This window comes from Macrotis lagotis, chromosome 5, assembly GCF_037893015.1.
Source record: "Macrotis lagotis isolate mMagLag1 chromosome 5, bilby.v1.9.chrom.fasta, whole genome shotgun sequence".
Classification (NCBI taxonomy): domain Eukaryota; kingdom Metazoa; phylum Chordata; class Mammalia; order Peramelemorphia; family Peramelidae; genus Macrotis; species Macrotis lagotis.
In genome coordinates, this window is record NC_133662.1 from 266,275,372 (window position 1) to 266,302,018 (window position 26,647).

Sequence of the window (26,647 nt, forward strand, 5' to 3'; positions counted from 1 at the left end):
TCTAAAATATATAAAGAACTAAGTGAAATTTTTAAGGATACTCCCCAATGGTCAAAGGATATAAACAGGTAGTTTTCAGATGAAGAAATTAAAACTATCTATAGTGATATGAAAGAATGCCCTAATTTACATTCAATTAGAAAAATGCAAATTAAAACAACTATGAGGTACTATCTCACACCTATCAGATTGGCTAAAATGACAAAAAAAAGCAAACAGATCAAATTGAAGAGGAAAGCTGGGACACTGATGCACTATTTCATTATTGGTGAAGTTGTGAACTGATCTGATCATTCTGAAAAAGCTGGATAAATGCTCAATAAATAAAACTGTGCATACCCTTTGAGCAAGCAAATACCACTACTATGTCTGTATCTCAAAGAGATCATGAGAAAGACCTACATGTACAAAAATATTCATAGAAGCTCTTTTTTGTGGTGGCAAAGAATTGGAAACTAAGGGGATTCCTATCCATTGGGGAATGGCTGAACAACTTGTGATATATGAATATAATAGAATACTATTGGTCTATAAGAAATGATGGGCAAACAGGTTTCAGAAAAACCTAGAAATATTTATATAAACTGACACTGAATGACATGATCAGAACCAAGAGAACATTGTACACAGTAGCAACAACACCGTTAATGATCAGCTGTGATGGGTTTAGCTTTTCTCAGCAACAGTGATCAAAGACAGTTCTAAAAGACCCAGGACAAAAAATCCTCTTCACATCCAGAGAAAGCTATGGAACCTAAATTCAGATCAAAGTATATGATTTCTATCTTTTAAAAATTGCTTTTTGTCTTTTCTTTCTAAACCTTTTTCCTTTTTTTCTGATTTTTCTTTCACAACATGACTAATATGGAAATATATTTAGCAAGATTGTACCTGTAAAACCTGTATCAGATTACTTGCTTTCATGGGCAGGGGAAAGAAAGGATGAGAGGAAGAAGGCTTTACATAAATGAATGCAGGAAAAAATACATATAATTGGAAAAATAAATTTAAAAAACAAACAAAAACAAACAAAAGAGAAGAAGTGCCTAGACATTACAAATGGAGTGGGGACTTCTGCAGGGATGGAGCCTTTCTTCACATGAGATTGGTTCTTGTCCTTCTTTATCAAAGATGAGCCAAATGACATCACTATGTTAGAGACAGATCACATACAGTGTGTCTGACTGCGGCTGATCAGACCAATATGAGCTCAGAACACTCTACCGCAGATTGGGCACAAAGAGAACATGTGAACATCTGTGGTGAGTTCTCTAAATTTACACATCTCAGGTTTACTTTGAGCTGTTTCCATTCTGCCTTGCTCATAGAACACAGCACCTTCTCGGATGAGGGCTACTTCATTATTGCCAAGATGGAGAAGAGAGCTGCTGGGTGAGTCAAAGGATGAGCATTTGAATGTTGCCTCTGATCCCTTTGTTTGTAGGACCATGGGAAGTTCCTATACTTCTCTGGGATTCCATTTCCTTTTCTGTAAATTAAAGAGTATAGACTAGATGACATTCAAGTATCTTCCAGATTGAGATCATGTTATTCTTGTATCCAATAGCTAGTGAGAGGGGAAACTCATACAGGACTAGTAAAGCTAAGAAATTGGTGGTCTTCTGGACGCTCTGTGCCTTATGTCTAACCTTGCTGCTTCTCCTCTCCTCGGGGTCTGGTTCTCTTGATTCCCCACGGCTGCCTCTATAATGACTTTGGTGAATCAACATCTCCCAGCATTTTAGAAAAGGTCCCCTATAAGGAAAATGTCACATCATAGATCTAGGATAACTGGAAAGTACCTTAGATGTCATTCTATCCAGTCTCCTCATTTCGGTAAAGAGTTAACTGAGGCTCAAGGAGGGGAACTGAGTCCCCAAGTGGTCACACTGCTGTTTGCCTGCAGAAGTAGGGCTAGAACCCAGGTCCTAGGATCATAGATTTGGTATTTGTATCTCTTGCACTCATTGACTGGCTGACAGAGAAGAAACTAGCTCAAGGTCATGCAGCCCATAAATAGCAAAACAGATATACACATATATATGTGTATATATATATATACACATATATATGTGTGTGTATGTGTGATGTGTGTGTAAACATGTATATGTATAGATAGATGATAGATAGATAGATAGATAGATAGATAGATAGATGATTTGATTTTATTTCTGATGCCTCAGATCATCCAAGAGATTTTGAGGATTTTGGCAGGAATGATTCTTCTTTGGTAATGCCCTTTCCAGCTGGTAGAGAAGAGTCCAAGGATCTTGCAGGAGCCAAACCAGGAATTCTCTTGATATTAGGACACTGAAAAAAGAAAACTACCTTTAATCCAGGTAAGGATGTAGCAGGAAAAAGAAGTGAATTTGAGTTGAGATTCATGCTGTATCTTATGACAAAAGGATCAAGGGCTGGAAGTAAAACAAGTTTTCATATAACCCCAGGAGATAAACATTACCAAAAAAATTTAAAAGGGATGGATTATACTGGCTTAAAACAGGTCAAGAATATTCTACCAGAAGATTGCTCTCTGACACATTTTTTCCCGGCAAAACCCCAGATAAGAAACTAGATGTTCCCTCAGTGACACCAACTTGAAAATTCATTAGAATGTTTAAACTGGATGAGAGTGAAGAATCACAAGACTAACCCCTTTGCTCTTGAACAACATTTATTAATAGGTTTATTACATTTTGATTTTATATTGCAATTATTTTCTCATGTCCCCTTCACCACCACTGTCACCAAAATGAACCCCTTTCTTGAAAATGAAAAATGTTCCACAAAGCCAACTAATGGTGACCATAGCTATCAGTCTGACAATGTACAAAATATTCTGCACCTGTTGTTTTCTGCCTCTATTGTTAAAGGAGATGCCTATATCTCAGCTCCCAGTCATGATTGGTCATTGTTCATCATTTGCTTTCTTTCACTATTTTTAAAATGTATATTGTTGTAGCTAGTAGATGATGCAGGGATGCAACCAGGGCAGAGAACTGGTCTCTGAGTCAAAAAGAGTACTACAAATTTTCCTGCCCTCAAAAACTTTCATCCTCCAGTCCTTCACCTTGGCAGTAGTTCACAAAACTGTTCCCACCTCAGTCCCCTAATTTTATAGATTAAGACGCTAAAACCCAGGCTCAAAATAAGGGTGTGACCTGAGGTCATATAGCTAATAAGAGGCAAAGTTAAGACTTGCATTCTAATCTTCCAATTCTATCCAGAAGCCTAACTTCTCAGGAAACAAGGAAATAATCACCAAGGTTGGTCCTAAAGAAAAGCCCTAAGTTGTTAGTTTCCCCATCACCCATATTCAGGGAGCTGTATGAGAGCATTGTGAATAAATTGTGGATAAAATGGAGCATGCAAAATGTCATCATCAACAGTGGCCTACACTTTCTGTGCTTATGACAATGCCAGCACATAGTAGCCTCTTCATTATGAATTTTATTATGTTCAGTTGAACATCCATCATTATCTTCATCTCTCATGCCACCACTGTAAACTTAGACTTTGCCCTTGTGTCCACTTGGCTGATTGGGGAAGCTTGACCAGTACCTTGGCCAGAGCACCTCTGATCATCTCCATACCATACTCCTCACCATCCCCTTTGGTCCCCTTCAAGTGTTGTCTTCCCCCTATTGGAGTGCAAGCTGTTCAGAGACAGGCACTATCTTATTGGCTTCTTTTTATATGCTTCATACAATGCCTCCATAGGAAATGCTTCAGTAATGTTCTATCTTTCTATGTTTTTACCAAACTATATCCTCCTCTCCCTACTTTGCTATAAGGGACCTCATTAGGGGAGAGAAGAAATGTATGTGATGCAAAACCAAATCATACCAATTTATCAAAAGTTTTTAAAAGCACTAAATATAATATGAGGTCAGAAGGTATTTTAAAAAGTAATTCAAGAAAAAAAATAAAATATTGAAAGGAATCTTTAGCTTCTCTTACCTCATTTTGTGGCTGACTATGTGCAATTATCTTGCTTTACAGCTATTCATTACTATAGAACAGTAGTTCTCAAACTTTTTTGGTTTTAGGATCCTTTTCTACTCTTAAACACCCTCCCCTCCAAGAGCTCTTGTGTGATTATATCTAGTGATCTTTACTCTATTGGAAATTTAAATGGCAGCATTTACTACAAAAAGTTTTAACCTTGTGGATCACCCAAAAATGTCTTGGGAACCCGTTGGGGTCTCTGAATCAGTATTCTATTGTCTATTTATATATCAACTCCCTTCTCCTGAAAGTACAAACCGCATAAGAGCAGGTACCATGTCTGATGTCTTTACTGTCTCAGAGGCAGGAGAGTTTAGTAGAAAATCCCTGGCCTTAGAGTCGACAGATCTGGTTTGAATCGTACCTTTGGGACTGACTATCTGGGACATCACATCACCAAGGGCCAAATTAGCTTGACCTGATAAAGTTTCCCCAGGATATTAAATAAGAGAGTTGTCTTCCAAATCTATTACTCTTTCCACTACACACACACACACACACACACACAAATAAATCATGGAATGGAGAAGGCTACTCTCTGGGTTGTCTTCTTCCAGAGCAGGCTGATCCCTATCTCTTATCACATGATACTGACTCTTTTTGTCCTTTTTAACATCCCTAAGTCCATGTTATAGGAATGGATGACAGCAGCAGAGGGCAAGTGGGGATGCTGGCATGGCTACATGTGTAAAAATAAATATAAATAAAAATAAAAATGCAAGCCCAATGCAGAGTTGGATCCTTATGTCTCCCAGTTGACTTAGTCTTTCTGTTTGAGTTCCCTAACCTCCCCTCTCCCAAATAAACCAGAATCATCAGATGCCTTTGGAACAAAGACTTTTATTTTAAAAAATAAGTTACAAATAGAACTTTCTGCCATTAGCCCTTTCTGCTCCTTCTGTGGATCTAACCAATTTGATCCAAAGTCTTGTATTAACTCTACCTTTACAATACTGTTTTCATGCCACAGGCTATATTTTAAAGCAAACAGTCCATGTTCCATGCCCCATGCTGGTATATACCACCATACATATATAAAGCTATTGTAAATAAAACATTTCAATTGAGACCAACATATATATAGATAGATAGATATTTATATACATATATTTTCCTTCCAGCTAACAATGAAAATCATCCTTAGTCATAGAACAGTCAAAAATGATGCCATGCTAACATTTCAACTACAGCACTCTGAATACACAGGTCCACTTTATACTCCAAATAGAAGATAAAAATATATTTAACTTTCAAATGCAATGTATTAAGGTACACTGATAACCAGAAAATAAAAAAGTCTTCATTCTTAAATACATCATATAAAATATCCAGAGAAGTCTGGCGCTCTTTTACGGCATCTTCAATCAAAGTATTACATCTCCAGCAGATGCGACTTGTCCTTCATTCTGGAAGAGGACTAGGACATCAGAAAGGTGATAACATGGCTAGCCAATGTTTCGGATTTAAGTGAGGGGGCAGCGGTGCCAAGTCCCCAGACTCACTTTCTCCTTCAGTGCCATCTCAGTGCAGTGGCAAGTTATATAACAGGATACATGGAAGCTTTGTCGAATGCAAAACTTCCCTTTTCCATCGTGGGGGCTGGCCACATCCATAGTTACCGAGAAGAAACAAACAGATGACCTTGATGGAATGGGTTCCATCCAACTGGAAGCGGGTTTAGCTTTCCTTTGTACTCAGTGAAAGTCAAGTACAGAAGTTCCAAGTGATATCTTTGGGGGTGGAACTCCCTGGTCATTTGGCATTCTGCTCCAAGGCAGAGTACTCTGCTTCTGATACCCTGGAAGCATCTATAAGTTTGGTGAGACCCGTTTTGGCTGAGTACTTGAAGATGAAAGCTTTCATCAGTTCATACCGGTAGTTTCGGTTTATGAAGCTATAGAGTACCGGGTTGACACAGCAGTGCACCAGGGACAGACACTGGGTGACATGGAGAGCCGTGTAGAGGAAGTTCTCCAGTTGACAGCTGAAGGGAATAAAGTGGAGGAAGGAGAAGATGTCTAGGAGCACCACAGCATGATAGGGTAACCAGCAGATGAGGAAGACGATGACATAGGAGAAGATGATCTTCTGGTTGCTATGTTTTTCCTGGTCGCTGGAGGCTGAGATTGCTCTGGCCAGTAGGAAATAGAAGACAGCGATGATGGAGAAAGGGATGATAAAACCCAGGACCACGGAGAGCAGTTCCATGCCCAACAGCCACTCCTTGATGCTGTGTTCTGGATAGATGGACCGGCAGTAGGTTTCATTGTTGGCTGCCGAGGTGATAGTTTTCAGATAGTAAGCATCTGGCAGTGACACACAGATGGCTATTAGCCACACAAGAATACAGATGAGCCGGCGGACAACCTTTTTCTTGTGGATGCTGGTGTTGGTGAAATAGGTCACAGAGAGATATCGGTCCACACTCATGCAGGTCAGGAAGAAGATACTGCCAAAGAGGTTGATGGAGAAGATGAGGTGAGCAATCTTACAGGTAAGCTCACCCATGGGCCATTGGTTGTGCTGGACCAGGGAAACCACCCATATGGGAATGGTAATAACCACACACAGGTCGGCAATGGCCAAATTTAAGATGTACAGGTGAGTTTCATAACCTGTTGTCTTGGCCTGGAGATTCACCCAGACCACCACAGAGTTGGCGATCATGCCAACTACAAAGATGAAAATATAAAAGATAGAGAGGATATATAACAGGACGCTTCGGCTTGTCGCGATAGGGCACATGACAGTATCCACCGTGATGCATTCTCCACTGGTGCATGTCCAGTTGAGGTCTGTAAAATTCCCCGGTTCAGAGTAATCAAAAGAGAATGGATCCATGACTGATAAAGATCCAACTAGATGACCTGGAGAAGAGACCAAAAGACAATTATTTTGATATTGATGGTATGCTTCTCTTGCTTCACCTGCAGATGCTGGTTTTTATCTGAGATTATCACAGAATATCAGCATCAGACAGAACTTCGAAGACCATCTAGTTCTGCCTGGACCTGATCAAGAATGCCTTCTCCAACCTCCCAGACCAAGGGTTATCCAATCTCTCTCAAGTCCTCTAGTGAGGTGAAACCCATTCCCACTTACATTATGTGTGAGCATAAGCAGGCTATTTTCCCCTCTCTAGGTCTCAGTTTATTCATAAGTAAAGAGGGGAAGTTAGACTGGATGGCTTCTAAGATCCCTTTCAGCTCTCAAAGTATAGTCATATGACCTATAATTTCCTGAGGTAGCCAGTGCCCTTTCGAGGGGACTCTAATTGTTTCAAAGTTCTCTTTGCACACAACACAAATCTTCTCAGCAGCTTCGATACATGTAGAGAGGAAAGAGACTACATAGAGGCCTTATTTAGCTGAACTCTCCCATTTTGCAGATAAAGAAATTGAAGTCAAAGTTCACTAAGTCAGTTGAATGAGGGTTCTTCTGCCCCTAAAGAATTCTTTTTGCTATGTTCCAGGTGCCAACAAAAAGAGAGAAAAGTAGGAAACGGTCCCTATCTTCATGGGAGGTGGGGAGGTGGAGAGCACATTCCAAAGTTTTCAGGAAACTTCAGAAAAATAAGTTAATAATCATTTATTAATCTGGAGCTATATGCCAGCTACTATGCTTGGGGTGAAGGAAGGAAAGAAGGAGGGAGGGAAGAAGGGAAAGAGAGAGAGAGAGGAGGAAAGGAAGAAGAAAGGGAGAAAATAACAAGGGAAGAAAGAAGGAGAGGGGGAGGAAGAAAAGGAGGGAAGGAAGGGAGGAGGGAAAGAGAGGTGGGGTCTGGGGGGGTGTCTGGTCCCTCCAAGGAATTTACATTTATTTACTCAAAAAATAAATAAATAAAAAGTCTAAAGACTTATTTAACCCTGACTTAGATAGAGAAGGAGAGAAAAAGGAGGCAAATTAAAGCTGATCTAAATTAACAACACGTAGCTGAGCCTAAATTAATCTGTCCTCCCCAAAAAAGAAATGGCCACTTGCTGTGTGGGTTTTATGATTATTATTATTTCTGTATTCGATGCTTATGACCTCATCAAGTTGGCTGTGATCCCTGGGAGTGAAATCAGCCGAACACTCGATGGGCCAGGTCGCTGTCGGGCCCCTGCTCTGCTTCCACAGCCCAGATGATGCCGTGCTCTCTCTGCATAGGGGACCCCTCCTGGAGGCAAGTTATCTTGCCCAAGATTACTGCCGCCAGAGACTTCCAATAACAAGTTTGACAAACTCCACCTCAGATTCACATTGAATAAAAAATACAAATGGCAACCTCCAGCCCTGAATTCCTCATTCACATGGAAACCAAGTCCTGGATTCTGGGCCACCCTCAAGTTCTAATTAGGAAGAATCCAGGGAAAATGCTCAAAATGTAAGGCATGGTAAGAAACCATCCTGCTTGGTGTTAGGTGCACATTTCTGACTTTGGGGAGAAATGAGTGACTTCAGGAAGCCCTCCTGTGAGCCAGTCATTGTCTGTTGCTTCATTTACTATTTAAACAGTTGTTTTAAGGACAAAGTATCCAGGCGCAAATGCTTAAATATGACACCAGTGGTCAATCAGAGTCAATGATCTAGAAGGGCCTTGGAAGTCATTGGGTGCAAACCTCTTATTTTACAGCTGAGACCAGAAAAGGAAGTGACTTTCCCTCCCAACCTCACCATGTTAGTGGCCAGCAGAGCTGAGATTTGGACTAAGATCTTTCTAACATAGAAGTGAGATATTCATTTTATTAATGACTTGCTTGCAAAGCAGGAAGATTGCTCTAATGTGGGAACTCTGCCCCCACCCCAAGGCATTGTGGAGAGAGTTTGGGGTCTGGAGTCAGAAAGACTAAGATTGGAATACTGTCCCAGACACACTCTGTGTGACCCGATTTACTATTATGTTCAATGCAAGTGATAATCTCCCTCAATGAGCTTTGTGAGGATAAAAATGTGGTTATATAGAAAATGAGCATTACAAGCGATCAAGTCTTAGGAAAATCTCAGCTCTTATTTCTATTATCCAAAGAGTCTTCAAATAGTTAATCTCCATGAAACTCTGGCACGATCCCTGGCTCACAGTTGTTGTCAGTCATGTCCAACTCTTGGTGACCCCATTAGGGATTTTCTTGGCAAAAATACCTGGGTACTTTGCCATTTCTTTCTCTAGGCTCATTTAATAGAGGAAATTGAGGCAAACTGGGTGAAGTGCCTTGCCCAGGGCTCCCCAGCTAGGAAATGTCTGAGGTTAGATTTGAACTCGGGAACATGAGTCTCCTGACTCCAGGTCGAGTGCTCTGAGAACCATTACACTCCTCTCTGTCTCACTACCTAAGTCCAAAATTGATCCAGGACATATTGTATGACCTTGAGCTAGTTATTTCTCTGGAATTCAGTTTCTTTATCTATAAAATGAAGGGATTGGGATCTAAGACCTCCATGGTCCCTTCCAGCTTTGCAGTCCAGAGCCTGTGACTCCCAAGTTCAACAGCATTCTGCTAGTCCAAAAGACCCAAACCATAGACTCAGTTAAGTCTCCCTAAGAAGATGAAGTAAATCCCAGGACTTGCTTTGCCAACAGGGCCATTATATAGGATCATAGTTCAGAACTGAAAATTACCTAGGATGTTATCTGATCCCATCCCTTTATTTGCCTGAGGGGGAAATTGAGGCTCAGGGGCTCCCAGGCAGGGTGTACATGGCATGCAATCAGGAAAGAAGACATCTTAATGCTTTTTTCTTTTTAAATAATTATCTTGGAATGGCTCCTTTCTTCATTACTCCCCCCTCTCTCCATCACAGACATCCATAGTTTTGGGTGGCTGCCAGCTTTCTCTGGTCTCAAACCCGAGGGCACTGGGGGAGAAGGGACTTGGAGAACTGAGAAGTAATTGTTTTGTATTCTGCCTCTGCCCTCTGGGCAATGTTAATTTGATTTGGTAAATCACTGAATTCTGTGCCAAAAAAAATTATTTACGATGACAAGGAACACTTCCCTGCCCCCTCCTTCGCCTTCCCCTCCTTCAGCCTGGCTCTCTCCTCATTAAGTATCTTCTGACACAGTGGGGAGTCAGGCAGCAGGGTACTGGGCCTGCTTGAGGCCAGCCCCCCAGCCCCCTCTTTTCCACTCCAGTCTGGAGACTATTAGCGCTACCACCAATGGCCTGAGTGAGCCAATGGATGGGGTCCTTTCAGACAGCGCAGCAAGGTGGAGGGGGAAAAGAAGGGGAGGGAGAGAGGGACGAGGGAGAGGGAGAGGGAGAGGGAGATAGAGACCTAAATAAAGGGCCTCGTAATCACATCTCCTGTTCTTCTGTGCATTTGAAATAAAAGTCATCCAATATCTAGATCTCTTATCCTGGGGATAGTTATAATATTCCTTCTGGAAACAAATGCAAAGCTGCCCTCAAAAAGAAAATTGGTTTTTAATAATGGCAATCCTGTCTTTCAAAAGCACAGAGCTATTATATGGAGCATCAGCAATATGCCAATGAAGACCTGAGTTTCCAAATGTCCTTTAAAGCTGAAATCTCCATTGAAAATCACTGTCTTTTTTATAAAAATGCATTATTATTAAAATCATTTCAGGATTTCAATACAAGCAGTTAGAGAGTACACACACACACACACACACACACACACACACACACACACACACACACACACACACACACACACACACACACATCCTGTCCTCAGTAGAGCAATCTATTGGATTCTGAGCTAAACCTCCCTGGGATTCAGGTCTCCCACTGTATTCATTTCCAGTCATCCTGACCCATATCTGGCCACTGAACCCATATGGCTCTAGAGGAGAAGTGAGTCATAGCATCATCTCTCTGATGTCAGTTTTTTTTTTTTTTTTGAGACAAAGGACAAAAAAACAACAAAAGGAGGAAATGGTAGTGAAGTGATTTGGGGTTGCTACTCAATGGTACAGTTGAGAAAGTGGGGGGACTTGGAGTAAGGAAGACCTGTGTCCAATCTTACTTTAGATCCTTGTTCCTCTGTGATTCTGGGCAAGTGGCTTAAGCCTCCCCTGGTCTCACTTTTCTCAACTGCCTAATGAAGATACTAAAAGATCTTCTTCCTCCTTAGGACTTAAAGTGCTGCAAAATGCCAGCTGTGATGGTTAGGGCAGAGTAGAAATAACTGGTTTGGAGTCAGGGGACTTGGATTCAAATCCCAAGCATCCCTCTCATATTTGAACAAGTCCCTTCCCTAACTCTGGAAGGTTAGATTAGATGGCGGCCTCGAGAGCCCTTTCTAGCAACAATCCTGAGAACTGGGTCAGTCTCCACTGAGCCTGGGGATAATGCACCATTTCCTGAATGCTTTGTGAAGAATCTGAGATACAATATACTTTCCAGTTAAAGAGTGCATTTGAAGAGAGAGGCAGAGACTGAGCAGAGACAGAAAGAGGAGAAAGGAAGAGACATTAAGGCAGAGAGGAAAAGAGAGAGGCCGGGAGGGAGAGAGAGAGAGAGAAAGAGAGAGAAAGAAAGAGGGAGAGAGGGAGCCAGGCAGGCAGAGGCTGTTCAAGTTGGAAGGAACACTGAACTGATCTACTCCAGAGCAGACTTTAGCAAACATAGTCCTAGAGAGCAGGTTAGATCACCCTCTGCTGGAAGAAACCAGTAATTCACTATCCACTGCCTCTGGGGGGGGGGGGGGGGGTTGGCAGACTAAACCTACTCTCCAGATCCACCTGTGACCTGTTGGCTCTTGGGTCAATTTGTTGCCCACTCTAAGGGAGGAACAATTGAGGAAGAACTCTATTCTATCAGATGAGCTAAAAGGCTTCTCTGCCTTTGACTGAACCAAATGGGTGTGTGTGTGTGTGGGGGGGGTCGGTCAGTCCTTGCCCATAGCTAAGATTGCACCAGTTCCACCAATCCTGAGGTACAAATGAGAGGAAGGAGACCCTCAGACCTGGGAGGCCCCATAGCTCAGGAGACGAGCTGGGTTTCCTTCACTGAAATCCTTTGACAATACCATAGAATATCAGAACAGAATTGGGGTCATGATGGGGAACAGAGTTCCTGACCAACGTCTTCCTCTCCCTGGTTTAATTCATCCTGATTTCCCTCTGGCTTATAAACAGGTAGCTGACTGATGCTTCATGTGCTACGATGACTCCATTCACAGGCTTCTTAACCTTTGGTGTGCCATGGACTTCTCGGAAGCCTGGAGAAGCCTATGGACCCTTTTTCTCATAAGAATGTTTAAAATCCATAAAAGAAAATAAATAATATTAAAAAAAGAAATCAGTCAAATTGAAATTCATTTATCAAACTTGGTTTTTAATCTATAAACCTCAGGTTAAATGGCTCCTGTTCTTCCCCTAATCCTCTCTTTCCCCTGAGATAGGTATCCCTCTATGACCTCCTAGATGGTGAATCTACAATTAGAAACATAAGGTACCGAGATCACAGAGCTAGAAGAGACTAAAGAGGTCAGTAAGACCAGTTTACAGCTTTACAGAGGAAGAAACTCAAGCCTCCAAATTGGAATTCCCTTGCACAAGGTCACATGGCAAGTGACCAGGTTCCAGGATCCTAGATTTAGAGCTTCCAAGGACCTCTGGGGTGATTTAATTCAACATTTAACAAAGGAGGAAACTGAGGCCCCAGTGACCAACCTAGTAAGTGATTGAGTGGGCATTAAATCCCAGGTTCAAATATTTTGAGGATGAAGATGAAGATTGTACATCTTTGCTATAGAAACCTAACCTTCCCTGTCCCCTTCTCATGGTCTCCTTCCAGAGATCTTGCATGTGTATCAAAGTGGGAAGAGGAGGGGCGGCTAGGTGGACCAGTGGATGGAGCACCAGCCCTGAAGTCGGGAGTACCTGAGTTCAAATCCAGCCTCAGACACTTAATAATTGCCTAACTGTGAGGCCTTGGGCAATCCACTTAACCCCATTGCCTTCCCAAAACCAAAACCAAAAAAAAAAAAAAGTGGGAAGAAGAGTGGTATCCCCAAATGAAGGACTTCATGCCCCTGTGGTGGGCACTCCAGAAGGCCAAGCATGGAACTCTACAACATCTGCCCACACACAGATGACTATCTCTTCCTCAAATCTATGGAGTTTGATGATGGCAAGAGGCAGTGAGATACAGGGAAAGGCGTGTAGATTGGAACTGAGAGGATAAAGATGAAAATCTCATCCCCTTGAAAACCTGAGTGATTTGGGCAAGCTACCTTTCCCTTATGAGCTTCAGTTTCCCTCATCTGTCAAATAAGAGATTGGACTAAGGGATAAATGACTCATGTAAACAATGACAATCGTTTTGTTTTTCCAGTCAACCAGAAGTTACAGGTAGACTGGAAGCTGTTTGAAGGCAGAGAAATAGTTCCTTTTTCTCCAGTGCCCATCCCAGGACCCAGCAGTCATAAATAGTAATAAATCCTGTTGGTGAGTGGGTTGGATCTCTGACACCTGGTTTGCAGCAGGTGGCTAATAAAAGATTTCGATGGATTGTTTGACTAGAGAATAGGAAGGTTCCTTCCAGTTGGAGCAGGTGGGGCAAACACCTGCCAGACCCTCAGGATGCTCCCAGGAATAACTGGTGAATTTGGCACATTCACAGAAGGCCTTAGAGGCCCGTGTGCTCTGGAAGATGCCACAGGTATAGGAGGAGCTTCCTCCTCTGGGGTCTGGCCCATCCCTACCACCCTTGCTCAGGCCCCAGCCCTCCCCAGGTTGCCAAAGCTTCCCATTCCTGCTCTCTCCTAGTTTGATGAGGTCGATCATGATTGTGAAAAACACTGCCAATCCTCAGGCAGAGGAGGGAGTCCTTTGTCTCACAGCAATATGTCCAAGGCAGGCCTTGAACCCGAGGTCTTCCTGACTGGTCCGACTGGTCCAGCAAAGGCTAGAACACCAAACTCCTCCTTCTGTTCCCCATCTAATTATTAGGACATTTGGCCTTCCATAAAATAGTTCAAATTTTCCTCTCCATCACTCCCAGTTGTGTCTTCTGGAGCCAGGCAGAGCAAATCCCTGACTTCTGCCATGGCTGCCCATTGCCCAAGCGGTAGAATAGAAACCTCAGAGCTTAGCATGCTCAGACCTTCACAAACTGAGCCTAGCCTACCTTTGCCTGAGTCAGGAAGCACATTTTTTAAAATCCACATTTATTATCAAGGGAGAGAAGATTGGCAAAGTGTTCGACAAGTTGTGTCTCACTCAGAGTAGACATTCCCTTTCTTTTGTCTGTCTGCCCGAGAGCTCAGCGTCTGAGAGACGGTGGAAGCTGAACGACTGCTCACTGGGGAAGGAATGACTGGTCAAACCCAAGGAGACAGGATCTGGGGGCAGCCTCCGGGTCTCCCAAGGCTGTTGGAAATCCATGCCCACAAATATGGCCCTGGCGTACAAGGTGCATCGGGCAGCCTGGGCCATCTGCTCCTGCAGTCCAAGCAGGGCCAAGTGGTCTGTTTCCTTCCCCAGCCAACAATGCAGCTCTCCCCTTGCATTCAGGAATGACCCAGGGTAAGCTTGTTTCATGTAAATCAGGGGCTGCCCAGGGACCACAGGGGCATAAATAAACCTTGACCCCTATTCACACAGAGCCAGCACCCCTCCTCTCCCCGGGGCTTTAGGCACATTTCCCACAAACCTAGAGAAGATGCTGCTGCTGCCTCCCCTGCCCCCCCCACCCCAGTCCTTGGCCGGAGCATCATCTGAGGAACACTCAGAAACCTGATCAGTCTATTGTGCACAGATGCCCCCCACACTGCAGACAGGAGTGGGGGGGAGGGTAAGGGGGGACTAGCTGGATCTGACAGCATTGACAAGAAAGGCTGCTGTCCACCCTGGCAGGCTAGCCAGGGGATTAATTCTCCCCCAGATTAGTTGGAAAAGGCATTTTACCAGCTCAGCCCCTTCCCCAGGCCACCCTCCAGAGCTGGGCTCATCTTTCTTTTCTCTTACTCATATCCTTAGCATTTCACACAATGTACAGCAGACACTTAATAAACCTATGCTATCACTCAACCAAGGATCAGAGACCTAGAGCTGAAAGGAACCTCCCAGGCAATGCAATTAGGGTCACTCGCTGGGCAAGGGGACTTGTCCAAGTTCACCCGGGGAGGATTTGAAGCCAGGGCCTCTGTTACCAGTCCCAGAGCACTTCCCATTGGACCAGACTGCTTCTCCCAAGGACTCGCTGGAAAGATGTTTGTGTGCAAGAGCTGGAGAGGAGGCAGACAGGGTGCCCGGCCACCTGGCTCGACTTCCTTATCAGTGTTCTCCCCCATTGTGGCTTATTTACAGCTTCTGGGAGATAGCTCTGCACCCCAACTCCACCCAGTGAAGAACCTTTAACCAAGGCCTCCCTTCGCCCTCACTGGGGTCAACAGAGAGTCATTTCCTATCAAACCTAGGAGGAAGACCAAGCATTCTGCCATTCGCCAGGGGAAGTCCTTTTGCTTTCCAGATAGCATCAACTGGTTAATTGAGAAGTCATTCTCAATTACCCCTTTTAGGTAACAAAGGCGTCAAACATTCACAGCTTAACCCAGTTTGCAAAGCCAAGAAATTCTGTCCCTCCCTCCCCCAGGCCCCATTTTTTTATGCCTAAAAAAAGAGAAAGGGAGAAAGTAAGTATCCCCAGGCTATATACTTTTCCTGACCTTTAAAATCCTTGCTATAGAAACAACCTTTGTCTCCTCAGCTGCACCACTGAACAGAGGTGCAACTTGATTGCAAAGTCTTTTTTTCTTGTACAAAGCAGTGAAAATAAATTCCTCAAGGGGTCCAGTCTAAAGTGTGGTCTAAAAGTTAACTGGCACTGCACCCTGGCATCACAGATCATGGAAGGAGAACTAATGGGACCTTGAAAGGCAAGCCCCTCTCTAGAGAGAGGACAAACTTCCCCTAAGATAGTCACAGAAGTGAGTGACCCAGACAGCATCTGGATCCATCTCCCATAGATGGAAGCTGGCATGGCTGCTTGGCATGTCTTTTTTTTTTTTAAAATAACAGAGTCAGGAATTGGGACTGTAACCCAGGCAAATCCCTGAGAAAGAGTTCAAGCCTCTGCTCGGCCAGTCTCAGAAGCCTCTCAGAGCCATTTTCCCTGGCTTCCCCAGAGGCTAGCTGGAAACAGGAGCCTCCCTCCCCTCCCAGTTTACAATTGTCACACAAAACCCAACTGTTCCTGATTAGGGAGGGACTCTGCATCCAGAAAGCCCCAAGCTCTCTCCTCTCCCTCCCAAGGTTGGGCTTCATTAGGAGACCCTAATACCTTCTCATCTCTCCCAGGGCTGTTTCAAATCGAGTCTACAGCCCAGTTCAGCATTCCTGGCTGACCCAGGTACACCATGCTCTCTGGAATGTGTTTGTGTGTGTGTGTGTGTGTGTGTGTGTGTCTGTGTGTGTGTGTCTGTGTGTCTGTGTGTGTGTGTGTGTGTGTGTAAAGGTAGGAACGAATCTGGTTTTTATCAGTTTGGCACCAAAACCCAAGGATTGCTCCATTTCCTGGTGCCCCCCCACCCTTGGCTCTTGGTCTCCAGGGCAGCTGCTTCAGCATCATACCCATACAATAGATAGCCTGTCCACACAGCCAAGCATTTATGTACAGGGGAGAAATAAAAGGGTTAAGTTGTTTCAAAGACAGACACCCAGTCCTCCCCCAGCCCCCAGCAGAATCCTGCTTTAGAAGAGGGAGAAAGGCCCTCCAGCCACTTCTTTAAGTCTGTGGAATGGGAGGGGTGTTCGTCCCTTCCTAGGCTATAGAAAAGTGATCAGTGAAGCCCAGCAGCCAGCTCTCTCCTCCCTCTTCGAGGCCGCCCATTTGATCTCCACATTTCCAAGGAATAAATAAAGGGGGACACAAAGGCCGCCACTGCACTTTCAGAACAGAAAGAAACCAAAGTTAGCCCAACTCCCTCTGCAAGGCTGAAGAAAAGAAGGTCCAGGGTCTGGATCTTCAAAGGGCCATAAACCTAGTGAGGGAGGCCCTGGCTCCCCCCTTAAACCCCAATTATCGGGTGGTGAGCCATTGACTGGGGAGGGGTCGGGGAAGAGCGCTTTTGACAACTCCCCATTCTCCCCCAAAGTTACAAGGGCCCCTTTTCGGGCCCACCCATCCCTGACCCTCCTGTCAGTTGTCTGGCTCCACAGCCTCCCTGGGCTGGCCTGGGGCGCAGCCACCTTGGGGAAAGCTCAGCGGCCCGACTCTCCTTGCTCGGTGCACACAAGTTTTGTTCATGTATTGGCAGCCGGGGCTGGGCGCTCCTAGGGGCAGAGTCACCACGCGAAAGAGCTGCGGGCCGGCCGCGGGCGGGGGTGGCGCTGGGCACGGGCTGCCATGCCCACTTGGAGCTGCTTTTGCTACAACACGCCCAGCTCCAAAGTCCTGAGTTCGAATACATCCCAGACCCATGGAAGCCCCGAATTCAAGACATCCCTGGGTGCTGCCCTGAGTTCTAGTCAATCCCGGGATGCAGTAGAAAGCTCAGCTTGGAGGACGGGAGTTTAAATCCCATCTCTGTCGCTTACTAGTTGTGTGACCCTGGGTAAGTCACTTACCGTCGGGGGGCTCGTTTCCACCGCTGTAAAATATTGGGATGGAATAGCCTCTAGGGCCACTGAGGCGCATTCCTGCCCGTCCGGCTGCATTTAGAGCCAAAGCGGACTGTGTGTGACCAGTCCCTAGCGAGTCCCCCGGCGAGTCCTCCCGGAGTTAGGAGGACGGAGCCCGGGCATCCTTAGGTCCCCCAGTGGGGTGGCGGGACCCCCCCCCCGCCTCACCTTTATCCCCAGCCCTCTGTTGGGGGGGGGGGGGCTGCTCCGGAGTCGGAGCCCACCTTGGCCAAGCCGCAGGAGCCCTCCCGGCACAGATCGAAACAAAGGGGGCAAACAACTTCGGAAAGTGCCCGGGCCCCCGACTGCTGGCCGCGGGAGGCAGCACGGGGGAAGGGCTGGGGGCGTGCCCGGGGCAGAGCTGTCCCTCCAGAGAGGACGGGCGCCTGGGGCTCCGCGGAGGGGCTGGCGCAGCCCGGGAACAGGCGGACAGGAGACCCGGAGCGCCGGCCGGGGCCGGTGGGAGCAGCGATCCGAGGGTTCCGCCTGCTCCGCCTCCCCGGCCCCGGCGAGCGAGCGGGAGAGGAGCCGGAGCCGAGCCGGAGCCTTACCTGGGGGCGCGGGCTGGGCGGGCTGGGCGGGCTGGGCGGGCTGGGCGGGCTGGGCTGGCCGAGCTGCGGATCCCGACCCCGGCCGCCGGGCAGCTCCCAGAGACTGAGGGCCCGGCCGCGGGCCGCTGCCTTTATAGGGCCGCCCGCCCGCCTCCTGGCTCCGCGGGAGGGGACACAGCACCTCCCGCCGGCCGCTCCTCAGATGGCAGCGGAGAGCCCCGGGCCCGGGCGCCCACTCCCCGCTCCGCACCCAGACACGCGCAGACACGTGCGCGCGGGCCCCCGCCCGGGGCCCCAGGGGCCGGGACACGCGCGGACACGCTCGTGTGGGACACGCGCACACGCCTCACCCACGCGCGGACACAGCTGCCGTAGGCACAGCCTGGCTCCCAGAAATGAGGGAGGGCAGAGGACATTCTACAGATGGGGAAACTGAGGCCCGGGGTCATGAATGTTTGCCCTGTCCAGCGCCCTATCCGTGGCAAATGACGGGGAGCTCTGACCCAGGGTCCTCAGATCCCCAAAATCCTTTGCCCCGAACTTCTAGGCACTGTTCTTTTGGGGAAACTGAGGCTTGGAGACAGGGAAGCAAAATACCCCCGGGATAGCCTTAGAGTTCGAGCTGGAACTTCAGCCTCGCCCTTTTCCAGGTCAGGGCCCTGGGGTCCCAGGTACTGAAGTCACTTGCCTCAGGTCAGAAGCCTTTAAATCTAGCCCCCCCAGGGCCCCGAAGAAATACTGCTTGACCAATGGCTGAGGGTTGACCCGTGCCCACCCTTGGCCACTCCGAAAACCTGGGTGCAATGCCCCCCCCCGAGACTCAGTAGCTGTGTGACTACATTTCGCAGCCTCAGTTTCTTTTATCTGAAAGAAGAGAGCCAAAATAGCTCCAAAGTCTGTCTGCCCAGACTGGGGGTGCGCAGGCCGCCCCCCAACCCCTCCGGTTTACTTTGTGAAGGCAGGCAGCCGAGCCGGGTCTCAGGTGCAGGGTCAGTAATCCCCTTTGCAAACAGCAGTTCTGTCAGCACCCCGGCGGTCCCGGCCCCTCTCGCGGCTGCGGGGGCCAATTAGTGACTGCCTTCCCCTCCCCTCGGGCCTCGGGGTTTGCTTTAAGCTTATCGGCCCGATCCCATTAAGCTCCATTGAACTCCACCACCCAACTCCCAATTCTTTCCCTGCCGAAGTAACAGTTGAGCTATTTGCAATGAATGGAGCCGGAGGAAGAGCAGAGCGGCCGGGGGTGGAGGGGGGTGGGGGCACCAATCTCCACGGCGCATTTCCTGCGCCAAGCCCTTTGAACGGGGCTCCAAGTTCACGGTCCCCCTCGAGCTAGGCCGGGGCGATGCGGACTCGGGGCCTCGGCTCCCATTTCCTCCCTGGCTGCCTTCTCAGTCCCCGGGACTCAGAGGGAGTGGGGCTAGAAAACGGATGCCATTGGACGCTCTTGACGAAGAAGGAACGAGTTTGGGGAGTTAGGTCATAATTCCAGAGAGGCTGTTTATTTGGGGAGGGCAAAACAGGCGGCCCAGAGCCCCGGGAGTCAGCCCTTTAAAAAGCAAGGCCGGCCTCTGGCCACGTGGTGTTGGAGTTAAAGACCCGGCCCTGCTGCTCCAGAAAAGCAGGGCTTGCCTGGGAGGGAGGGGAGCGGAGATAAAGGGGAGGGTCCCCAAGGAGTCAGGTTTTTGTTTTCTCTTTTCCGGTCTCTATTCTCCGGGGGTCCTGCGAGGGCTGGCGGCTTAGAGGGGGCTGCTGGTTGGCCTTTCCCACTCTGCCCTTTTCTGATAACAAAAAGAGAGGGCTGAGCAAATCTTCACCACTGCGGCTGTGTCTTCTCCCTGAAACCTTGTCTCTTTTCTCCAGGCCCTCCTTCCCTGAGCATTGGTGCACAGCCCATATTTACTTCTCTGGGATCCTTCTGGGTCTCCCGGTGTGGAAGCTCTAAGTTCCTCGAGGGCAGGGAGCTAACCCAAAGCCTGCTACTAAACGCCTGTTCCCTGGACTCTTCAAGAAGCACTTATTAAGCACCCGCTGTTTGTCCCCCCAAGCAACAGCCTCTGGCTTTATCGAATAATTGGACAAAATGTAGAATATCGTCGGTGGGCTCTCTCTCTCATAAATGACAGTGACGGGTTGTTATTGGTTGGAACCACCCAATCAATGAGGTCTTATGCCCAGTTTTAGCATGTGGAGTATGTAAGTACGGGCCAGTTATTGAACTAGGTGCTGGGAATACAAATGACCAAAAGTGAAATGGGTCCCTGATTATAAGCCAAGGGTTCATTTGAAGTAAAAACCTAGGTGCAATTCCCTCCAAGACTTAGTAGTTGTGTGACTTCATTTCGAAGTCTCAGCTTCTTCATCTAAAAAAAGAGTTAAAATAGCCTCTCCCTTATAAGAGTGGAGTGAAGCGGAGCACAATCCCTGGAGTCAGGAGGATCTGAGTGCAAATTCACCCTCAGACATTTAATAATTACCCAGCTGTGGGACCTTGAGCAAGAAACAAAAAACAAGGGGGAAAAAAAGAGTGTCCTGAGGCTCATGAGATAATAATGTCTGTAAAGGACTCTGAGAGACTCAAAACTACATAAATTTTGTGAGTTATCCTATTTCTGAGGGTTATTGGATGATACAGTGAAGTGTTTGTGGTGGAAAGAGGGAAGCCAGAAGGACCTGGGTTCAGGATTTCCCTTCTGATACTGCTCTGTAACCTATAGTGCCTGCCTCATAAGCTATCCTTGTGTGCTTCAAGCGAGAATATATCTCTCTAGTCTTTGGAAACACTGAAATAGGCTCATGAGAACATAGAAATGGAAGGAATTTTTGTGACCATCAAGTGAAATCCTTTCCTTTTATAGTTAAGGTAAAGGAGGCTGGGAGAGGTTGTTGTCTTAGCTCCCACAGAGCTGGAAAATGTCAGGCGGAGGATTGGAATCCAGGACTCTTTCACCTCAATCTAACTCCCATTTCCCGAAACTGCTATTATTAGAAAACTTTGGGCTTCAGGAGGCTCTCAAGAATTAAAAATGTTGGTGCTTAAAGCAAACTGGATGAAGTTATTCAGAGTTCTTTACCACCCTGCTCTGGCAGACAATTGATTGCTCTCAAGAAACTGGCATTCTCCACTCTTCCAGCTTTCCCTATTATTATAGCAAGGAAACTGTATTATTACAGTGACCCATGGAAACCAATAGCCCCATTTCCTACTGCCCACGCTGAACAGACTAAGGAGGAAAAAACCCACTGTTTACAAACCCTGGGATTCTCGAAATAGCCTTTCACAAGTAGCCAGCAGTCAAAGTTTGGGCGATAGCTTGTCTCGCTGTTTTCTTCCTGTAGACAAGTGAGAAGTTGGGTCCATCGAAAGCCCGTTCTAAGCATTTTAAGTCTGCAGAAAACATTTATGAGTCCTTTTTTTTTTTTTTCAGATCTGGATAATAGATGAAAGGGCACTAATTGCTCAGAATTAGTCACTGAACTTAGAGCACCCTCACTGAAGGAGAGACACCAAAGAGAAACCAGTAACAGGATGTGTGGCCTCACCCAATGAGAAGAGCAAACAGCTCTCGGGGTTGAGAGAAATGACTGTGTATTGTGGAGCAACCTTCCTGTCAGACACTTTGCCCCTCACTATTTGGGTGACCTGGGACCAGTCATTTATCTCTGCAGATGTCAGGGCCCTAAGAGCTTTGGAGGAATTGATTTCAGAGGTCCCTTGGAGTCCCAAATCTAAGATTCAGTAAGCCCAGGATAATAAGATGATAATTGTAATAATGGCTAACCCTAACCCTGTGCATAACCCTGGCTTATTATTTGCCAGTCACTGCACTAAGCTCCTCATATTTATATTTCATTTAATTGTCACAATGAGCCAGATAGTATTATCTCGATTTTACAGATAAGGAAACTGAGGCAGACTGAGCTTAAATGATGTGCTGGGGTCAGCCAAATAATAAGTGTCTGAGATTAGATCTGAATTCAGGATTTCCTGACCTGAGCTGAACAGTCTATCCATTTGAATGATCTTTGGAAGGGAGTTCAGAGGACTTTTGAAGTTATTGAACCCTCAAAGAAAACTGAAGCACAGAGCAGTACAGAGACCTATGCCAGATCACAGTAGATCCAGTCTGTGACAGGATTCACACCCACATCCTCCTAACTCCATGTGCAATACCTATTCATTGTCACCCCTGCCACACTTTAGGTCAGGCTCATGTGCTTTCTGAGGGTCATCTGCATTAGGTAAGAAGCTGATTACTGGTGGATGACCTGGGAAGTGGCAATTTCTTTTGTCTGTGAGGGCTATCTGATTCTATCCTGTTAAAGTTCTAAAATTGCCTGGGCAGAAGGCTCTTAGAGACCTGATATGGGGGTTCTGGGGACCCCCTGGCTTGAGTCTGGGGGCTTTGTTTTCCATCTAGTATCTGTCCCATATTTCTTGTATGAGTTTGGCTGGCCATCCCTCTTCTCTGAACCTCAGTTTCTTCCTCAGTAAAATTGATAGGGGAGGGTGAACTAAGTGACTTTTAAGTTCCTTCAAAGATCCAAATGAACCCGTTCATTCATTGTTTAGGTGGGGAAGATTCAAGTCTTTCATCCCAAATTTGAACATTTTTAGAACCACTGATCAGCAGTGACAGAATAGTTCCATCAACCACTGAAACAATTTTGGGGACCAAATGCAATGGTATTAAATGACAGGAGCTCAAGTTTCACAAAACTATATGATTTATAAAGGGGTCTCCTTCCCATAACCCTGTGCACAAAGGAGAGTGTCAAGTTCCATTTATTCTCCCCCTGCTCCAGAAGCTTCTTTAGTGCCTGGAGGATCAAACAGAAACTCCTCTGTTGGGCATTTAAACCCTTCTACATTGGCAGCAAGGTAACACAGTGATTAGAGTGCCAGGTCTGGAATTAGAAGGTCCCGAATCTAGGCAAATCACTTAATCCTGTTTACCTCAGTTTCCTCACCTGTCCAGTAAGCTGAGAACAAAAATGGCAAACCACTCACATGGGATCATGAAAAGTCAGACTTGGCTAAATGACATGTTTTCTCTTCATCCCCTCTAGCCAGACTGGCCTGTTCTCCCTTCCATAACAACCTTCCTGTCTCTGAATCTTTGCCACTTTTTCAAGAGCCTGTTCCTCCTTCCCCCAGTCTCCATGCCTCCCCCGACCTCTTCCCATCACCTGTGTATTTATTTTGTAGTTAACCTGGATCTGCTTCTCTGTAAACCCTGTTTCCCTCCATTTGGGGAAGCTCTCGAAGGGCTGGGACTGTCTCACTTTTCCGCTGCAGCTCATGCACAAATGTCGGTTACATAATAGGGATTTAATAAATGACTGTTGGTTATTCTCCTTTGACCTTTGATGGAGAAAGCAACTCTGAGAGCCTGAATTCACAAACAGTAAACCTCAGAGTTGGGGCTTGAACCTGAGCCTCTGGGGACCCGCACCCAAGATAAGAGAATCCTGGCTGTTGACAGGGGCCATTTAGGACCACCCTCTGGGTTTACAGAGAAGTAAACTGAGGCCCAGGAAGGTATACGACTTGCCCAAGGTCACACTCCTTCAGCAAGACCAAATCAGGAGACATAGGGGTCACCAATCTCTGTGGGTCTCCATTTTCTTCTTTGGAAAAAGAAGGGTTTGGATTGGTGAGCAGCAACCAAACAAACAAGCAACCACCTTTCACTCAAGTCTTATTGCATGTTGAGCACTGTTTAAAAAGCTGGGATACAGGGACTCCTGTCCTCCAGAAGCTTCCATTGAAATGGGGAGGGGTGAGATGGTCCTAGATTAATCTATGGAGACTACATACAATAAAAGTACTTGGGGAAGGGACCTGGAGAATGGATATTTGGGGGGTGGTGAAGGAAGGCCCCTCTTCCCAAGGAGCACATGAACGGAGTTTCTGAGGGAGGTGATGGTTACCAAGACCCAGAAGGGCTGAGGGCATTCCCTAGAGGAGGGTGAGCCTGGGCCAAGAAAGGATCGGCTCTGGTCTTGTGAAGGAAACCATTCCCTGGGGCTGCCCTCTACAGCCCCCACCCGGAAACTGTCCCACGTGGCCTGGCAATGCCCCCGGGCTGGGCACGACAACGCTCTCTCTGCCCTGCGGTGCCCAAAGGGTTAACGTCGAGGCGCTGGTTCTTAGACAGTGGAGGGGCTTGGACGGTTCCATTAGGGAAAGAAAGGGGGTGAATGGGGCTTTCCCTTAGGTCCCCATGGGGCAGCTTGCTGACTCCCCCCTCCGGGGCCTGGATATAGACGCTCCTCCCTCCTTGCCAGACCCTGGGGAAACGTGGAGGGGAGAGAATGAACGAGGGGAGGGGGAAGGGGAGGCAGGGGGAGGGGAGGCAGGGGGAGGGGGAGGCAGAGGGAGGGGGAGGCAGGGGAGGGGGAGGGGAGGCAGGGGAGGGGGAGGGGAGGCAGGGGGAGGGGGAGGCAGGAGGGAGGGGGAGGGGAGGCAGGGGGAGGGGGAGGCAGGAGGGAGGGGGAGGCAGGGGAGGGGGAGGCAGGAGGGAGGGGGAGGCAGGGGAGGGGGAGGGGAGGCAGGGGGAGGGGGAGGCAGGGGAGGGGGAGGGGAGGCAGGGGAGGGGGAGGGGAGGCAGGGGAGGGGGAGGCAGAGGGAGGGGAGGGGAGGGGGCAGGGGGAGGGGGAGGCAGAGGGAGGGGAGGGGGAGGCAGAGGGAGGGGAGGGGGAGGCAGAGGGAGGGGGAGGGGGAGGCAGGGGAGGGGAGGCAGAGGGAGGGGAGGGGGAGGCAGAGGGAGGGGAGGGGGAGGCAGAGGCAGGGGAAGGAGAGGCAGGGGGAGGGGGGAGGCAAGGGGAGGGGAGGCAGGGGGAGGGGGAGGCAGGAGGGAGGGGGAGGCAGGAGGGAGGGGGAGGGGGAGGCAGGGGGAGGGGGGAGGCAGGAGGGAGGGGAGGGGGAGGCAGGAGGGAGGGGGAGGCAGGGGGAGGGGAGGGGGAGGCAGGAGGGAGGGGGAGGGGGAAGCAGGGGGAGGGGAGGCAGGAGGGGGAGAACCAGCAACTTTTTGTTACTTTGGCTTCTCCAGTTGGTCAGTTGAGGCCTAGCTTGGCCGTCCTCTCCAGTCAGGCTTTCTCACTTTCTCCTTTATCCTCTGTTTTTTTCTGGGATGGGGGGGAGGATCTGGAGGGGGCTGACTCTCCAGGAGCACATTTTTGGAGCTTGCCGCACAGGGAGACTCAAGGGCGGTCCCCACCAGGAGCAGGACCCCAGCCCAGGCTGGCCGAGGGCTTTCACTAGCCCCCACCTCCCACCATGGTTCCTATGACTGGGCTCCAGATCCATGATTTATGAAGGACCTACTATGTGCCAGACACCTTCTATGACACCAAGACCAAAAAAAAAAAGAAAAAAGAAATCATTCCCACCTTCTCCTCTGAGTTTACAACCAGAAGATCCACCAGGAGGCTACTGTAGTAGCCTCAGCAAGGAGTGATGAGGCCTGAGCTATGGTGGAGGCTGTGATTATGGGCTGTGACTGTGGCCTTCGCTATGATCATGGTCCTGGTGGTGGCTATGATACGGCCATGACCATGGCCAATTGGCTGTGAGGGATGCTGAGGAGGTAGAAACAGCAAGCTTTGGCAACTGAACCTATTGACTGAGGAGAGGAGAGGGTGAGGGTCAGAGTTGAGGGTTTTCTCCTATTAGCTGTTCCCCCAAATGGCCATCAGTCAGTCAGACATTGATTAAGCACTTACTGTTTGCCAGGCCTGGTCTAAATTCAGGGGATACAAAGAAAAGCAAAAGGTCATCCTTCTCCTCTGGTGTTCACCCAGTGCAAGGGGCGTCCTGGGTCTGATCTGAGGTTCTTTGGAGCCAGTGTAGGCACAAAATGAGACAGTCATAGGTCATTCAACAAGTACCAAAGGAGGCTTAGCTAGAGGAGAGGAAGGACATTGCACCAGGAACCTGAGGACCCCATGATGTTTCAGCTGAGACCAACTTCCCGTCTTAGCCGTACTGTTGGTCCAGGGTCAGAAGTCTTAGAGATCTGGCCTTGCAGACCAGGAAGCCACATCTACAACCTGAACCCAACCCGTGAGCCAAAGGAGGGCTCCCTTACATTGTTCCCTACTGAGTTTCATCTTATTAGATTTAGGCCAGTTCTCTAAGATCTTTGTGGATCCTATTATCCAGCATCCTGGCTTTCTCGTTCAGCTTGGTGTTAGCTGTAAATTATATGGACTTGACATCAAGGTCTTTTGTTGAGATCACTGAAGCATACATAATATAGCTCGAGGCCCCCAAAGGATCCCTGGGGTTCTCCATTGGAGATCTGCCACATTGACATTAAGCCTGACTCTCCAACCAGCTCTGAATCCCTGTCTTTGTGTCTGGGCCATCTCTCCATGTTCTCCACAAGAGTAATGTGAGATATTCAGCAAAATCTTCACTGAAATTCAAGAAAACTATGCCATGACCTCTCCCTCACTATGAACAAAATAATAAAATAATCCTGGTTTTTTTAGGTTAACTTTTTTCCCCTTA

The 26,647-nt window shown here is 47.5% G+C and overlaps 1 protein-coding gene and 1 long non-coding RNA gene across 5 annotated transcripts; both read right to left on the minus strand.

Moving 5' to 3' along the window:
* On the minus strand, nt 1–26,309 carry LOC141489113 (uncharacterized). Of its 3 annotated transcripts, none has more exons than XR_012468901.1 (5): nt 25,858–26,309; nt 25,525–25,757; nt 23,344–23,422; nt 21,385–21,462; nt 1–2,310 (listed from the first exon to the last, which is right to left on the minus strand). It is a non-coding gene; the product is annotated as an uncharacterized LOC141489113 (long non-coding RNA). The 3 variants fall into 3 exon arrangements; XR_012468899.1 differs by lacking the exon at nt 1–2,310 and adding an exon at nt 19,774–19,910; XR_012468900.1 differs by lacking the exon at nt 1–2,310 and adding an exon at nt 19,774–19,910 and having other exon boundaries at nt 23,320–23,422.
* Nucleotides 4,829–18,153, minus strand: ACKR3 (atypical chemokine receptor 3). Of its 2 annotated transcripts, none has more exons than XM_074189800.1 (2): nt 18,133–18,153; nt 4,829–6,875 (listed from the first exon to the last, which is right to left on the minus strand). In XM_074189800.1, the coding sequence occupies exon 2, from the start codon at nt 6,847–6,849 to the stop codon at nt 5,761–5,763; it is 1,089 nt and encodes a 362-aa protein (XP_074045901.1). In that variant the 5' UTR covers nt 6,850–6,875; nt 18,133–18,153; the 3' UTR covers nt 4,829–5,760. The 2 variants fall into 2 exon arrangements, with proteins under 2 accessions (XP_074045901.1, XP_074045900.1); XM_074189799.1 differs by lacking the exon at nt 18,133–18,153 and adding an exon at nt 17,528–17,896.
* Nucleotides 26,310–26,647: the final 338 nt, after the last annotated feature.

Excerpts from the sequence above, each read along its gene's own strand:
- ACKR3 (XM_074189799.1), bottom strand. The coding sequence starts at position 17,597 with ATGCGCCTCAGTGGCCCTAGAGGCTATTCCATCCCAATATTTTACAGC. Across the intron at positions 6,876-17,527 it reads TGGAAACGAGCCCCCCGACG|GTCATCTAGTTGGATCTTTA; the intron begins GTAAGTGACTTA and ends TCTCTTCTCCAG.